Below are 17,945 nucleotides of genomic sequence, written 5' to 3'. Positions count from 1 at the left end.
TAAAGCCCCCAATTGCAATTTGAAATTTCATTTTATTTTGCATCCGCAGCAAGAGCTAATGCTTTTCGGAAAGATGCGCCAATCTGGGTGGACTGTTGTTCGAATTCCGTAGAGTGCAGATTGAAAGCTCTGGATGGGAAGTCGTGGATATGCGACAATGCTGCGCGTCGTCACTTTTCGAAAGCGAAAGCAAAGTAAGTTGCATAAAGAAGTTAATGTCGATTCTGATTACATGGGAACGCTTTAAACGACGGGATGGAACGTCGAGCGAGAAGAAAATCTAGAACTGAAAGGACGACAAACGGGTCGCGTGATCCACCGTAGAAAGTTACGAGACGCAAACGAAAAAGAGAATTTCAATCTTCCGGCACGATCAAGCACGGATGGATCTGCTTGCTTCGCCGAGAAGACTTTATTTAATGAAGCCTCAACGTGATTATGAAAGCAGCCGAAGTGAAAAAGGATTAGGCGCGGGTAAATGTGAAAATAAAAATCCACCAAATCGAAGAAGACGGCGAAGGGGCTGGACCCTTTCTACAGTTAAGGGCCGGAGCACAACCTCCCACAAGGAAACGAGGATTTCTGAAGGAACGACTCAGAAGTCATTCGAATAAAACTCACGAATTTCTACGTTTTCATTATGGAAGCTGTTGCTTAACGAGGGCTGCTACCATGCAAGTGGAGTTAATGCGAATGTGAAGAACGAAGTCCAGGTCTGATACCCACATCGAGATCCACAAATAATTATTTTCAATTTCGAAATCCTACGCACAGTTTTTGACGTATCGAGAGATCTGCATAGAATCCTTATTCATCATGGTAAATTAAATTTGTCACATACGTTTGAAAATTACAAGCTTGTGCACACGTGAGTGAATATGAAACGGTGTAAGAGGGAATTGGTATTTTACGAAATCAGCGAGACAGAAGGTCTTTCTTCTACGAGGTTAAACAAAAATTCAAGGATGCACAGACGATAATTGGCTCGGCGAATCCTCCTGAGGAATATTAACTGTTACGTACACCACATTGTCACATATGAATTGCAACGATCTTGTCCCGTACTTTTTGTTCATCGTACAAAAAATTCAACAGGACTCAAATTTTTCTGCAAATTCTCCAGGCTCCAAATTATCCTAAAACGTATCGTTGCGTTTCACAACAGTGTTACGCGTACATTAATTTCACTTTCCACGGGTTTTAGTTTATTGCGAATAGAATTCGTTCATTAATAAAGAGCCTGCGATATAATATAAAAATTGAGGAATCGCGAAACGAATTCACAGAATCGAAAATTGCTCTCGCACGAAGGAATGTTACTCAAACGCTCTTTGATTTCAACGAAACACACACACAATAAATTATTGACAAGGATTTTCCGCTGAAATCACGCGTGCCAAATTTCAATGGCTCGTCTCGTGCACAAAAGTGTGTTTCACTGTGCCAGTTCTGATTTCTCCGACACACGGCTATTCAAAGCATTCGAAAAACTGGCCACTGTCTATTCAGATCCCTATTCATCGTGATACGACTTTCGCTAGAAGCAACGGCGAAACAATAAACAAATTCGAACGATGTGCCGACACATCCCCCGCTCGTTTCCCCCCGCAAATAGCAAATAAACTGAAAATACTCGATGGGGCTACAAACAAGTGCTCGTTATGAAGGAACTGTAACATCTTGAAGAACATGCCTTATCTGCCACGACAGAGCCACGTAACATTAACGAAACTTTGCGCCTATCGTGCAATGTAATTAAAGCGTCCCTATGCGGCTCGCGTTGTTAATTAGGCACTCCATCGATTATCCATCTAATTAGTAGTCTGTATATGCTGCGAGTAACAAGACGTGGCGATTGAACGGCCTACTTAGGGTCCTCCACGATTCCTTTTTGCACGTTTCAGATTTACGTGTTCATTCTCGAGTGAAGCGGAAAATTGGCGTGGACATTTGATCGGGAAATAAAATTACACTGGACAATACCACGGAAGAAACAGAATAATTCAGAGTACTAAAATTTCAAGTAGCTTTCTCAAAAAAAATTATTTTGGACTAAATATTTCCACTCTTCGTGATTCCTTTCCCTGTATGAGGAAATTCGAATTTCTTCAAGGAGTTACTTGGAGGAAGCTATTTAAAAACGATTAGGTCTCTGCGCAACTAGTTGCTTCGGTGACTAGACCGAGCATCCGCTACATAGTGCACCCTCTCGTCGCGACTGTAGTTGGGAATCGTTACCATCGTCTTCACCCGAGCTTCTCGTTAAATCTGCTCGAACACCCGAGAAATTACGGGGCAAACTTTCCTCCATTGAACATCAGGCGGGTATCCTTCACGAGCCATCCTTTCTTAAACGTTAAACATCGCCTACGTGTCGGCGCGTGTCAAGTGCGCCCATTAATTGTGCAATCGCAACAGTAGTCCCGCCGTTAGTATTCCGCGCACGAATCGCTCAGCAGTGCGTAATTATTTCGGTGGCCCACTTAACTCCTCATTAGGCCCGCCTCTGTCAGCCGCCTCGTGTTAAGCAAATGAAATTAATCCGCCACTCTTTGCGATCCTGCGACGCGAACTCGCGCCATTGTTAAGAATTCACGCGGACGCGGCTACGCTTCGTTAAATTTGCGCTTCCAGACGCCCAAAGGGTAATCCGTTTACGAGCAAGATCTTGCTCGCGTTGCGTTTTACTAGTAGTTTAACGAAATAATGCGCGGCGAACCTGGAGAACGCTAAAGCTGGGTTTACACCCGACGAGTGACTCCTCCGAGTCATCGGTCTGCTACTCGGCCGAGTGAAAATATTCCCCGCCGGTTTAGGGTAGTTGCACCATTCTTGGCCACTTTAAGGTATTGTACCAGTTTCGGCCACTTCTTAAAAAATATAATATTCTTCCGTCTAAGCAATAAATGTGACCTTATATTCCTGGCAGTGTACTAAACAAAATATTTATGACGTGAAATTCTCCACATAATAATGATCTGCAAGCAGTTTAAAAATAAGATAATTATACACATGGCCAAAAACAGTGCAATGGACACAAACGTATAGTGCCTCTACGAGCTATAGTGACTTAGGTGTGAGGTCACTCAGTGGGGTCTTAATCGATACCCTGCTGGGTACGGGCCGCCAAACGTGCCCCCTACTCCCTCTTGCAGGACTGTGTTTAGGGAAGACCAGGACAAAACCGGGGTCCTAAAGGGTAAAATCTCCAAAATTACCTGAAGCATGCAGTGATTTTAATTTAAAATAAGTTGTTGATATAAAATAATTTACATTACAACTGTTCTAATGCTGTGCATATACCTTACTACAATGGATTTGTATTTAATATGTGCTGACAATGAGACAATTTTTAATAGCCAGTAGCAAAGCTTAATTGATGTCTTTTAATAATGATAATCAATTTCTTTTTTATTTTATTAAAATCGAAAGTGTAACCTTTAATCTTTAGGGCCCCGGTTTTGCCCTGGTCTTCCCTAAACACAGTCCTGCAAGAGGTCACGTTTAGCGGCCCATACCCAGCAGGATATCGGTTAAGACCCCGCGGAGTGGCCTCACACCTAAGTCACTATAGCTCGCAGAGGCACTATACACCTACCCTACTCGGCCGAGTACTAGAATATGCGTTCAGACTGGGCGAGTGCTCGGCCCAGCAGGCTCGCTCGGCCGAGCACTCGTCAGGTGCAAACTAAGCATTAGTTCCCATGCGTGACACGAATATCTGCGCCGCGATGTTCAATTTTTTGCTCCTCCGAAACCGTTCGTTATAAACTTTCCGAGAGTTAAACTACCCATAGGCGCTTCACTCGCAAATGCTTTAATTAACTCCAACCAGAATTCGAATTTAATCGCAGAAACATACGGCAGGATGCTGCAGATGGATCACCGCCACAACGAGATTTAAGAGATCCAATTAATTCCCTGCTATCATTCAACTATTCATTCATTTCCTCCTCTACTAGCTAAGCTAATAAGTCGCATAATTTAATCGTAGACAGCATCTCGTCTTCTTCCCGTTCAAGGAACGTTATCCCACTGTTTCTAAGCAAAGTCCCAGCTAGCGAAACGAGAATCAGCTCTCCCGTTTCGGGTAAGAATGTCTCCTCTTGCAAAAGTAATCAACGTTCAACTGACAAAGCAGCGTGGAATTTAATATTTTTTCGTAGGTATGAGTAAAATATATATTCCACGGAACTCTCCACGGAACGCTCGTTTCACTTCGTTCAGAGTTAAGTTAGAAAAAGAATCGAAATACTCTGCGTTCATGTGCGCCGTGTTTACAAGGGATGGGAAAAATCACGGTTGTCGATCGGTTAGAGAAGACTCCATCAATGACGTTCATAATTTATCATCCCTTGGTTAGTCCGTTTCGTTGCGCCCTACGACAATTTTTAACGGGAAAGAAGAAACCAGAGTTCGCGTGTCCTCGCGTGTCGACTTTCATCGGTCGCGAGAGATTCGAGCGGATTCGACGCTGATAAATCGCATGGTATATTGGCTTCCGCGTGAATTGGGTCTCCCTGGTTAGGAAGCGGAATGAACGTGCTGGTCCTTGGCCGTTGGATGTTTAATTTGCTGGTCAAATACCAGATGGAGCATAAAAAGAAGAGCAGATCTTATTGGCTTCGTGAATGCGCCACATATGTTTTGAAATTTATTCCCTGATAAAACCATATTTTTTTTTTAAATGTCCTTGCAACGCATGAAATTTACAGATTATTCGTTCTCCAATCGCCTGACTTTAGAACGAAATCAAATTCAGAATAAAAAATGGCGCGGAAGAGTTTCCCATGTTATTTATAACGCTTTGACAGAATTGTTCGAAAAGCTCACGGGACTGTGCACGACAAGTATAACGTAAAAATTGCTGTTTCCATCCCTTTAATTCAATATCACGCTATTAAAAAACCATCAGAGAGACGTATTGTCAGCGTCGATACGTAAAAACATATCACTCCGCTGTTTGGAGATCTCGAACGAGACGCTCGTGAAAATGAAAATTGATGCATTAGCTTCGCAAATAGGATTCCTGTTTCAAACGTGGCTCTACCTCGTTCGTCTTCTTGTCAGGGAAATGTATTAGTGATTACAGAACCCCCGTGCGATACTTTTCCAATCTGAATATCAAAAAGCAACTGAATGGACTTTATTATTCCTGGCGATGATGCACGACGAGCTATATGCAACTAATAGGAGCACTGAAACGATGTATGACAGTGTGGAACTATGAGAAGTTTCTTTTGCAATGCAACATGCAAAGCCAACGTTCAGGCACACTTTTAATGAATAGCAAATGAAGTCTTCCAAACACTTTCTCGATCACCTGTCACAACTTTGATACTTCGTTCCACCTGTTGAATTCATTGTTCGCTACGCAGGAAGAATAGCAGTTATAACGACGTCTTACTTAGGTGTGCATAATACACATGAAACGAATGCTCGTTCATTACCGATGAACCTTTAAAAAATCGCGCAATACTCCGATCTCTCTTATTCGCGTGATTCAGTACTGAGGAACTTCCATCTGGTTAGTCTTCAATTAACGATTAGGTTTAAAAGAAGCCATGTGTGAATAACACGTGTCGCGGGAAATCGTTTTCGCCTGGAGCGCGAAGAGAACCGACGAATTCCGGCGTATTCCGAAAATCGCTGTGTGCCATTCAACAGCGAAAACAGAAATGTTCCTCGGCAAAAATACGCCGCTGGTGGAACCGTTGCAAAAGGAACAGAAATTCCGGTTACACTCGCAACAGCACGGATGATCTCGAGTGCGCGAATATCGCCTTTTCCCAGCGAAGACGGAGACAGTAATGTACAAGAAAAATCGCTTCGAGCGGGATCGGGCATTTCTATTTCCGACCGAGGATATTCGATGAGTTACGTCATTATCAGATTAACGTTAATTATAAAATAACTCGAGGGGGTTACGTTACGTTAATTATGGGCTACGTGCAAACTTGTCCTATGGCTACATGCTACGTGTTGCGAATGCATGCGAATCGCTCGGCCGTGAATTGCTTATGGGACCGTGGCCGATTTCCCCGGGCAATCCGAAGAAAATGAAATTCGTAATCAAGTTTACGGAGCTGATTACGGAAAAATCTATTGGTCGTCTCTCTAACCCTCCCCTCCCCTCCCCCACCTATCTACCGTCAACTTCCGCGCGAATTATTTTCCACGAATGAACATCAAAGCAGCAATTTTATTAATACGCCTGGATTCGATAGCGAGGAAATTCATATTTTAGAGTAGGCCAAAGTAATGGCGCTTCTAACGACAAAATTGTCGACGAATATCTGTAATTCGGGTGATCGATCTTCGCGGATAAAAGTAGATATAATTTGGTAGCAGTAGCGTGGAATTCGATCAAAGATACCGAAATGAATTTCGCTGTGACGTTATTACAAAAATTGCTAAATATGCATAGCCGTAAAGGCCATCGGTAAATGACCAAACTAAAGATCTATCTTCGCTACTATTGAACCGTTTACGCGCGCCTCCCGAGGTAGGTTTATTATTTCAAGAATCTAATTTATTCACACATTTACGTATCCCTGATGCAAGCGAAGACTAAACCCAGGCCTATACCTACCTACGCGAATACCGTCTAGCCGAATATTTGCCGAGGATCATATCAAGTTCCACTGAAATTTTGCATGCTATTTTACATTACAACGTGGCACGAGTCTCCTTTACAAAGATCAGAGAATGATTTTCAAATACCAATCTGAAAGTGTCCCCGAGACGATTGCTATTTCTGCAACAATCTACGAGCGAGAATTCGCATGAAATTCGAAGATCGAAGATCTAGTTTTAAAAAAGATCCTCCCCGTTTATTGTCCGAAGCGCCCAATCCGCGGCGGAGAGATAGAACACGCGTGAAAATTCGTACGACTCCACGCAGAATCCCGCGAGACGTCTTATTTACCCCCACAATACGAGACAGCTTGGATTAATTACCACGTGAGGCTCCTGTAAACCAGGTCCGGCTTAGGCAGGTGCATTCGTAATTGGCACCGCCACGAGCTGATGGCGTCGTTACGGTGCGGGCGAAGATTGAATCGTCGTGAACGGGGGATGAAACAACCGTTGTGCTCGGTTCACTGGCACGGAATCGATCGGTAGGCGCGCCGGGCTAATTGATTTCGATCAATCGTCCCTTTAAGACCCTCTTCCGAGGGTTGCTACTTTCGATTAAAGCTCTGCTACCATAAGCATAGTCAAGGGGTGACGCGTCACCCACCCTGTATTAATTAATTACGATTTACGACTAGCGGCGCCGTCTAAACGACAAATAGAAAACTATACTTTTCTGTACGCGTTCCCCCGCGTCTGTCTATACATGCGCGCGTGTACGTGTCCGGTCTTGGCGACACTTCGTTGCTCGGATCTCATCGTCGCTCGATTTCATTTCCTAGGGGGACCGTCCAGCTGGTCGGTATCATCTCGAAATCCTTCGTCGCGGCCAATTAGACGGCACAAATTACGGTAAGTGAATTAGAATCATGCCAGTCGGGCTCTAGGTGACGCGCGTCGACGTCGTGGCCCGAGAACCCTCTCGGCAGACTCCACTGATCCGCCGCCTCTAAATCGGCTTCGAGGCGCGTCCTTCCGGCACCGTCCGGATTCAAATGTCGCCCGATGGAGGGGATCGCCGGCGATTCCTCTGGGGATGTTTCGGCAAATACGACTAACGTGTAAGCTCGTGGATACATAGGAAGTATATAGCGCGGGACAGATGGCGCCAGGTCCGCACATACATCAAACTCGAAACACTGATCACGAGCTCGGCTCTTCTCCTCCCTTCGTCGCTTGGGACTTTTTACGCTCCACGCGAATCCACGGGAATACCGCGGGCGGGAATCGTGGGGGGCTCGTGCGCCGGCCCTCCCCCCCGGGGACAGTTTCGCCCCGCGGGATCGTTCCGCCCGGCGCCGATCCTCGATCAACGGCGGTAACGAGCGCACAGCCTGTTCAAGGATCTCGTCGAGAAATCGTCGGGTGAGCCGTGGTCTGATTCGCCTCGTTACTTTTAATTCCTCGGGATACCTTGGAGCCAACGACGACCGATACCGAGGAATCCTCTGCTGGACATCGACAACGCCTGACCGGTCGAGTTGCGAGCCATTCGCTTCGGCGTCCCTTCGAAACTGGTATTTCTTCTTCGTTGGAACGGCCACCCGGTTCTCAAGATAGCCGCCGAACAAAGAGGTGACTCTCCAGCAACTCGTTGCGCGGCGATGTTCACCGAGATCAAGAATTGTACACCGATCCTGAGGGTAGGTGCCGCGATTCACGTGCGCGGCTTCTACATCTACGCGGTCTCGCGCGGCTACGATCAAGGACTCCGAGCTGTGACGAGGGGGCTGGGCGAACTTTCGGAGGAGGATGGCGGCCTTGGCGATGATGGACGATCGAGGAGCGATAAGAAGTGCACGAGGTTGTGGTGATAAGGAGGTGTTAGGAACACTATAGGTCGCATCTCAACCGCGCGGCGGCTCGGAGTCGACTGGCATCCCGAGGGCTTCGACGCCTCCTGCTGGTCGCTCGTTTGTTCGCTTGCTCGCTCGGCAGTCCTCACTCGCACCACCAGGCGCAGACGCCCCAAAACAATCGCCGGCCACGATATGTTTCTCTTGCTTTACATAGCGCACAGCCCTCTCCTTCTCCAATCTTCCTTTTGTCTTTGGTTTTCGACCCTTGTAACTCATTCACGTTTACTGGCCGCGTCCAGCCACCGCGCACCCATCCATTGTCCCATCTGCGAGTTGCATTTAGGGCTTAAGCGGTCCGCGATTTCCGGCTGGCGTCTCGCGTTCGCAACGTTCCCTTCTTCGATTAGAATGCTGCTTTCGTAAAGGTAATGACGTTGGCGGTGTAACGCGCAGTGAATTTAGGAAGTACTTAAGTGGCGAGATGCTAAAAAATTCGCTGTGCAAAAAGTGCGCGAAGCACGTGTTACATACGAGTTATTGAAAAAGTGGAATGCGTTTCAGTATATATCTATCGAGGAATTTAAATGTTGCATTTCGGTGTTGGCTTCTGTTTTTAAAAACAGCAAAATAAATAAATGGAAATGACGTTTCGAATGCCATACATGAGAAACAACGCAGATTCGTTTCGTTAACCAATTCTACGATGCTGGATTTATCACGAATTCGATTACACGTTGGATATTTCCAAAATTAAATAATCTGACACGTGTCAAGAACCAAACTAATTTAATCCTCTCCTTCTTCCCAATGGTCTGATTGGAATTATTTAAATGCAATTCAACGGCTCTGTGCTACGCTGCTCCTTCATTACCTTACAAAAACGCGCAGCTTTGTATCGCACCGCTTTAGAAAGCGTTTCGGTTTCGTTTCTCAAACGCAACGAGGGAAATGCCTGTCTTCCTCTTCAGTTACCGTCTTCTTTATTAATTCTTTAGCCCAGAGCTGTCTTTTCTGCCTCAGACGGCCTGGTACATAACATATTTATGCCACGTGCCGGTTCGTTCTTCCACTTGTGTCCACATTGTTCACCTCGAACTTAGGGAACATACCCCTCGCAATCTCTCGACCTTTGCGAACAATGCGAATCAGTTCCTCATTTGACGCTCCCTTCGTTCGTTCCTGACCTTCGTGATCGCATAACTTTTATTACTGCTCCTTTCCACGATCCCACGTTCCAACAGTTTTTTTTTTTTTAAATTAGTTCCTGACCTGCCAGATAGATTTCCCCACTTTTCACTGGCATTATCATGGCGCACGGTCAAAACCGAACGAAAATAGATTAGGCCAGCTTTGAAAAGCTGATGGTACGTGATTCTATTCTTTCGCCGAGTTCAGGCTACTTAATATGTTCGATGCACGCGGAGCTTTCGTCTTTGTGATAGTTCGCTAGCCCCAAATTGGCAGGGCACACTTTCCCTGCTCGTTGTTCTTTCCTCGGCGAACTTTCGGCATCGCTTTCTAACGCTGCCTTCTGGCAGAAATTTCTCCCAATATCCCGTAACCTCCTTCCCAGCGCTCAGAACCACAGAAAGTATTCTTTTATAGTTCTTCCGAGACTTGCTCCAAGTTCTGCTTAACTATGAGCACAGATACAGATTGCGCTTCCTTTCCCTTGTAACGTACCAAAAATTATACCCTAACACCTTGCCCCGGTATATTTGCTTCACCCTTTCATCCGTCCTTCGGGATTATCCATTGTAAGCGGCGAAGCTCGTTCCATGCTCGTGCAAAGTCCTCTGAAATACACGTGCCCGCAGATGGAAAATATCTTTCAGTAGCTACCCAAGCGCCTGGGTTCAATCCTCCCATCGTTCTTACGTAAAATTCGGATACTTCATACATGTAATGGACATTTATTTAAAACTTAGCCGACAGAGTATAGTATATCGGGATCATAAAATGAGCTTCCTTCAAACTGTCATTATTTCAATCCGTCTCTCGTTTAAAGTTCCATACAACAAGGATCCGATAAATCCTACAGTTAAGGGGACACTTTGTTTCAGTTGGAACACTCGTTACAAGCTTGGAGCACTTATTATATTTTACGAAGCAAATTGACGTCGCCCAGTAATTCCATAAATGTCAGGAGCACCGTCGTAGCTCAGCGTTCCTAATGATCGTTATCATCTCAGCACTCGTTGGCCCTTGATGATCAACAACGTCGCGTCACCAATCATCTTCTTTTCTTCTGCTAATGGATCCCATCAATTTCTTTATCAGCACAAACATCGGTTTGTTGCAGCTTCTTCAACCTGCGGCCAAATTCTTCATTTCCATTGTTATTGTCGTTTGATTGATACCATACCTAGCACGTAGAATAATAGACGTCTAATAATTCGGGGTTGAAGAAGACATTGAAGTCCTTCGCTTTGGAACCACAGCTGAACTTGTGTAATCATATCATAACTGAGTGGTCTTTCATTCCTTCATACGGTGCGCTTCATCCTGGAACTCTAACAAGTTTCATTGTTCTTTAACTCTGCAGTCTTGATGTCGTTTGAGGAGATAAGATTGCTCTGGCCACGTTCTGCTTAGTAGATAGGTACTCCAAAGAGATGTTTCTCTGTGATAAAGCACAGAATCATTCTAGAGCCTTATAATCATTTCTCCTCAAAGGATGAACCGATTCCTCTAATATGCAGCTACACTTTCTTTTTCAGTGGAATCACACACTTTTCTTGTATACATGATATATATATATATATATATTTTATTTTATTTATTAAGCATTTGGAACCTCGGGTGAGGTTCATTTCAGCTATACCTGAGTACTTACATTTTGTTCGGTTTGTACATTAGATTCTTAAGTCACAGTTTCTCAGGCAGTTGTAAATATATAAACACGCAGTAATAGCTGGTAGAGCGATTAACATTTCTATACTTAATGGTAATTGAAATTTGAGCTTCTGTAGTTGCCTAATTAGCTGTGATCGCTGAGCATTGTAGAGATGGCATTGCCAGACAATATGATTTATACTTTGATCTTCCTTTTTACAATCACATTTCGGATTATTAACAATTCCAATACGAGCCAGTGATGCTTTCAAGTTATAATGGTCCGCTCTGCAACGATTTATGGTAACAATAAATTCGCGAGAAGAAACTTTATGAGCGTACCATGGCTTTGATTTTTCAGTGCAGAGGTTTATACATGATATATTCGTTAAGGTTTCATAATTTAACCCTTCGATAATGAAGCTCTATCATGGCTCTATTCTTTCCCCTGATTTGCCCCGCCTAATTAAACGAAAAGCAAACTCCTTGCTCTCCCACCCCCGCAGCACCTGAATCCGTCAAAACAGCGCGTTGCAACGAGCTCGTAACAGTTATGAAACAGTACGATTTTCCCGCCGTGGCCACATATTTCAGAGATAAAGCGTGCTATAGCCGCAGCCAGTCTACGACCCAGTTTCTTCCTGTAGTTTCTTTTGCAGCCAGCATTCGCCCGGCATACATGCCAGTCTTTGTCAACCTTCGGACTTCCATTTCGTTGGATTTTTCAGACTACGTTCTTACACTGTCCGATAAAGTCCGCGGTGCCGTTTGAATAACACGATTCGGACGACTCAGCCGCTGCACACCGTCAGTTGCACGCGCAAAAAAGTCTCCAAGGATGCTTTCGAGATAATCCGCCCTTTGTCCCCTGTGTGAAGCGGATCCTGACAGACTTTTCAGAATCGATTTGCAGCCGCACAACATCGCCACTGAACGTACATCATCCTTCACGCTTGGATTTATCAATTGCTCCGCAGCTTGGGAGTCCTTCGGCAGAGATTATCCTACAGCGCGCATCAAAATACTGCGCGCCCTCTATCGCAAAGATCGTGGCCTGAGAAGTGAAACGTAAGGCCCTGCGTACAGTTGAATCCGCGTGAAATAATTGGTGCAGAAGTCTGCGCGCGGGAAACATAAAGGGGAGGCGTAATGTTGTACGAGAAAGGGACGCAAAGGGACGAGCAACGCCACATTCCATTTGCCACGTGTGTGCTTCTTCTTTGCGTGGAATCATTATTAAGCCTGCCCATACAAAGTACGATAGCCGTGCTTTGTGCTACGCAGCCCCTTTACCCGGTCTATCTCTAGAACGAAATTAAAAATTCTCCTTCTTCACCGACGCGTGTTTACACAAGTCGCGCGACATTGTTTAGTGCGATTGCAATTAAAAGTTCCGTTTGCCTTTGCGCTCTCTGCTTCGCGGCTCGGCAGTAAAAGCTGCGTAATTATAGTGAAATCCAATAAACTCGTAATATGCGTGGGACGTACGAGATACTCTATCGTAACTTATGATTCGCAAGATGGAAATCTGTCTAAACTGGAAAAGAAAACGCAAACGATTGCGTGTCCATTGTGAAAGGGGTGTTTTCCTTTAGTTTCCCCATAATCGCATTACGATGGCACGTCGATACCCTTTGTTGTTTCTTCTGGCATCTGACAGAACGTAGAAATCATCGTCTACAGTTTCCTTAGGTCCTGGGGTTGTACAAATCTCCCCGATCCTTTAACGGCAACAACAAAACCTGGTCAAACTGAGATCGAGGGGAACGCCATTGATCCTTTCCCAAACAGGAGGACAGCAACCTAAATCTTTTTCCCGCGACTTGCGTGGGACGTGATACAAATTGAAAGCGAAGTCTTCTGGATTCTACTAAAATCGAATCGGGAGATAATTCACTTCCCTAGTAACTTCCCTCGTCACCTTTATATTCACTTTGTAAGTCACACTGTAAATGTAAATTAAGAAATATTACGCGACGTCCACGAGGGGTGTCTCGGTGGTGTGTAAGTGAACTTTGAAGTGGTTACTTTAATCATATACTAAAATTACATTATCGCGCTTAGAAGTATGGTTTCCCCTCCGTCACAAGGATCCCTCGCTTTCCATCCCCACGATAGATCGTGGCAATGATTATTCAGACGCGGTTGAAACGCATTACGTGTCGTCGTGAATGCGAATGCTTTGTTCTTTCGCAACACTGGACAGAGAAACGCTTTGTGCTCTCCAGTTTACCCGTAAATACAATATCAGCCCATTACGGGGCAAGTTCGACCGAGGACGAGCTGCGTAACAGAGATCGATATCTACCATGGAGGAGCCAGATTTAACTACCTCAAAATTCATTGAAAATATGCTTCTGATTTGATATCGTCGAGATATCGGGGAGGAAACTTTGCAAATTTAGTTGATAAATTAAATCCCTAGTGACACAGCTCAAAGTTCCATTCGTCCCGAGTAATACGACTGAACTTTTACGTAGATATATCGTCATCGACTTTGCCACCGAGAGATATTAAGACATTCGTCGGCAGATGTCGTTTAGCAATTTACGAGTAGCAGTGAACTTTTTAATGCTAGATAAATTCCACAAAATTAAGTATTCGTTTCATTTAGAAATTTTGTGTTAGAACAAGTTTTAACGAGGTCCGATAACCTGATACAGGGGCCGCCAGGAAATTATGTGCGGCTTGGTTATCTCGTTAGAACAATTGTGAATAGCAAATATGTTTCATCCTCGACATTAATTAATGTCAAGTGCTGACGAAGCGCGACAACTTGATTCTTTGTTGGAGACGCTACAATGAATAAAGAAGCACGACCTCGTCCCTGGTCCTCAGCTGATTACGCTTGCGAGAACTTTTTCTCAAGTTTCTCAATTAGATGGCGATGGTGCCAGAGATATCGATGTCGCTCAAAAACACTTTTGCCTTAAATGGCAGGCTACCGGCTTACAATGCTCTAAGCGAAGAAGTATCAAGGGCACACAGATAATTGAAATGCTTCGGACGAAGTGAGTGGACGTAGAAGTGGAAAGAATTTATTGCAAGACTTTTTTTTTTTAAGTCTGAGTTCTACATTAATTTGCATCACTAAGATTTTTCTCAAGCTGTGCCTTACGCTGCTGTTGGCACGAAGAGCAGGTAATGCACAGGAAATAAGATTACTAATGTACATTCTCTGGTTCTACTTTAGAGGAAGAAATACTAATTGTAATTAGATGAAGCGTTTTAAACGAAGACGAGGCGGGTGGTCTGACCATAAGTAGATAATCCCCCAAGGGTCGAGTCCACCACGTATGACTATTATTACACAGAAACGAGGTTTCCTGATTTGAATTTTTAATTCTTTACGCTGAGTATTCTTAGTTTCATGTTGTATTAATTTCTATTACAAGAAGATACCTATGTGCAATGGAATAATTAATTATACGTCGAAGTTAAGAGTTAGCTACCAATTTAAAATAAAACTTTGTATATCCATGTCAGCAATAAATTTTAACGAAAAAATACGAATAATAAATATTCTTAGATGTTTGTAGAATAGATCTTTCATGAACAAAATTTTATTCCCTTTAACATTTACAAAATTATTAACAAATCTGAGTTTGTGGGATTGCCTTTAGATGTAATATTATGACAGATATACTTACGTGCAAATATATATCGTTGATATAAATTTGCTAAACGTGAAACGTTTGATACCTTAAGTTTTCTTAATCCGATCCTGCCAGAAAAGCAAGAAGGAAAGGAAACTGAATCAACATTGTCCCAGCTCTAATATCATTTTCTTATTATTCTCTACAGGAACTAGTTACAAAAATGCACATGGTGCATCACGAAAACGATCCATTGAAAAGAACTGAATTTATCGAGATAACAGGGGCTATCTGTTGCTTTTGCACGCCTTTAAGGATTCAAGGAGTTGCGCAAGGGTAATTGAGGTCCTGGTTCTCATTTCCATAGTTATATCCGGCGGGTACGAGCTACTTGAAGACTCAGAGCTTGACGATTCGATATTCTAACGATAGACAAGATCGATTTACATTTTCAACGGATTCCGGGGGATTACGTTACAGCAAAGGGAATAAATCTCTCGCTAATATCGCGTAGCGTGCGGGTAAATTTAATGTAAGTTTAACGAAGACAAGTTTATGTTTACTATTTGACATCAACTAGCGGTACTGTTTGAAAGTGGCGCGATGGACTGAGAATTACATATGCAATGAACTAACGCAGTTGCTTTCGTGGGAGCAACAAATAATTCTGGTTTTCGTTGCATCGAAATTCCCAAAATACGCAACGGAATTTCGTTTTCATTCCATTGTGTTGAAGAGTTTTTGGGTAGCGGGATATTTGGGCAAACCATATTTAAGTATTTCGACAAATAGGCTTATTAATCAATTTTTCAGGGAGGGCGAATCAATATTCGGTTAGGAATTTGAACCCAGCGTTGCCACTTTGTGAATGGAACAGAAATCCAATATCCATTAAGGGTCAATTGACAGAGTGAAGCTCATGAAAGCTACACAAATATGTGCCCACATCAACAGAAAGACAAGTGGGAATCTAAACAGGTATGTAGGTACTTAGAAAGAAAATTAATCTCCGAAAAGATTTAGCATGCTTCTTTCGTTTATTTTTAATACACTCGTCTGCTGTTTGAGTCTTCCAATAGTTCTTTATTATATTAAGAAATAAGGGACTGATTTATGAAATACCTACGCTGTATCGTAACGAAAATATTATAATCTTAAACATAACATTTAACTTTTACTTCTTTCCATAATTCACGATGATTCGTTTTATTTCCTGGGGGTGTTATTACTCAGTCGGCTTGCCGTTTCCCTGGCGCAAAAGAGGGAGATATAATGAAGATAATTTAGAACTAAAATCGTCTTCATTGAATCACGGGAAACGAGGTACGATATTACCCAGCAATCTCTTCACCGTGAGAAATATTTCATTAAACGCTCGTGTTACTGCCATAGATCTTATTTTTATTTTACCACTATCGAGAAATCCGCCGAAGGGGTATTGCGAAGCTTAGATTTCCGTTCACCATCCTGTAATTAGATATTTATTTTATGGTATCCACTGGCGAACCGCTGTGTTAATATCTCGAGAAATTTCAGCTGTTGTGTCGAGTTTCGCTTAGTTAAGTGTTACTTGATATCCTATAATAATGAACATTTCTGGTAGGATTCGGGTACAAGTTCTAGCTTTCAACGCGATGAAACGGAGGGACTATCATTATCGTCCGTGGCCCATCCTTATTACTCAGGATCTTAGGAAAGCGAACATTCAAGATTTTCATAATCCCTCTTCGAGATAAGTAGGGTTCGCCACTTCGAGAGTCCCACTTTCGGCAAAATGGGAGGATAAGAGAGTTGGGGGTAGATAGGGATAGGGAAGCTATCATCACGACATCTGCGGGTGCCAGATACTGATAACAATCTTTGCAGGACACATCGTATCCGAAACGGCACAATTATTAAGTCTATTATTTATTATTTACGTATCTACCCTTTCTGAAGCAAGAAAGAGCTGAGCTTGTAAGTGACCATCCCAAAATCTACAAGTAAACTTAAAGTGCAAAGTGCAAACTCGAATTAATTTAACTCCTGCGCTTGTACGCCCATTCACTTTCAACACATACACTGAACCATTAGAAACTAACAAATTGATCGCAGGACTCGTCTAGTTGTTAATTCTGTTACATATTACAGACCTCAGACTACTCCGTGGCCCCGGGGCGTAGCCAGGATTTCATTCAGGAAGGAGCAATAAATAGTGAAACAAATTTTCTTATCACATCTTACGTATAATTAGATAAACAAAGAAATCTATGCACAATGCAACCCGAATTTAATTTATTTTTATTTTCTAACAACAATAATTTAATTTTGGACGAACGATTACTTTATTATTTTTTTCTTGTGCCGGGAAAGGGAGGGCGAGCATCCACCCCTCACCCACGTTGGCTACGCCCATGCCGTGGCTTATCTATCCAGCAGTCACCAAAATATGTCGTATTTTATCGAATATTGAATTTCTAACACGAAATTGTACATTCTAAAACAATTCAAAGCTTCGCAGAATAAATCCAAATCAAAAATATCCTCTTTATCAATCCGAATACCCTCACTATTGGAGTACAAAGTGAAGCACGTCGTGCCAGATGGCCGGAACTTCACCCTGAGCTTACCCAACAACCATCGGTAAGGTGACGAGTCGGTGGTCGGCCCTTTATCGAACAAAAACGAAGAAGCTGAGCTTTAAAGCAGCTTTTCCAGGTATCTACGTTACCAACGGTGGTAGAAGGACATCGTTCCCCCAAGTGGCCCAGATCGACTCCAAGAGGTGAAGACAGGAAGTAGGAAGGAGCTTTCGCTTCCAACGGCTGATAAATCACTTCCGTTCTACCAGAGGCATCCTATCATTCGCTGAGTGAAAAGGGGAACCTTCTATCTCAGGCAATACTACTGATGGGGATGAAGAAACAAAAAACTTTCCGCCCTAAATACTTCCAGTGGGGGATGAATAATTAATGAACTAGCAAAAACAGAAAGCAATACGTTTCTTCAGCGCCTATCATCCTCGAAGCGCGAAACCACCTAATTAGTCATTTTTATCACCACCGATCAATAACTCTTCCTGATTTTTTTTTACCGCACT

The 17,945-nt window shown here is 43.4% G+C and overlaps 1 protein-coding gene across 5 annotated transcripts in view; it reads right to left on the bottom strand.

The window, feature by feature from the left end:
- Positions 1 to 17,945, bottom strand: part of Slo2 (slowpoke 2) — a 146,729-nt gene that overhangs the window by 102,227 nt on the left and 26,557 nt on the right. Inside the window, exon 1 of one of the 5 annotated variants that reach the window (XM_076809176.1) lies at positions 8,050 to 8,539. The exons of 2 other annotated variants lie outside the window; for them this stretch is intronic. In XM_076809176.1, coding sequence (XP_076665291.1) covers positions 8,050 to 8,128 — 79 coding nt within the window. In that variant the 5' untranslated portion in view covers positions 8,129 to 8,539. Of the gene's footprint in view, positions 1 to 8,049; positions 8,540 to 17,945 lie in introns of those variants that run through there. 2 more of the 5 variants (XM_076809177.1, XM_076809178.1) reach the window with 2 other exon arrangements.

The sequence above is a fragment of the Andrena cerasifolii genome, chromosome 3 (genome assembly GCF_050908995.1).
Source record: "Andrena cerasifolii isolate SP2316 chromosome 3, iyAndCera1_principal, whole genome shotgun sequence".
NCBI classification, from domain to species: domain Eukaryota; kingdom Metazoa; phylum Arthropoda; class Insecta; order Hymenoptera; family Andrenidae; genus Andrena; species Andrena cerasifolii.
The sequence above is the reverse complement of the archived record's forward strand: the minus strand, read 5'-3'. Positions and strand labels throughout refer to the sequence as shown.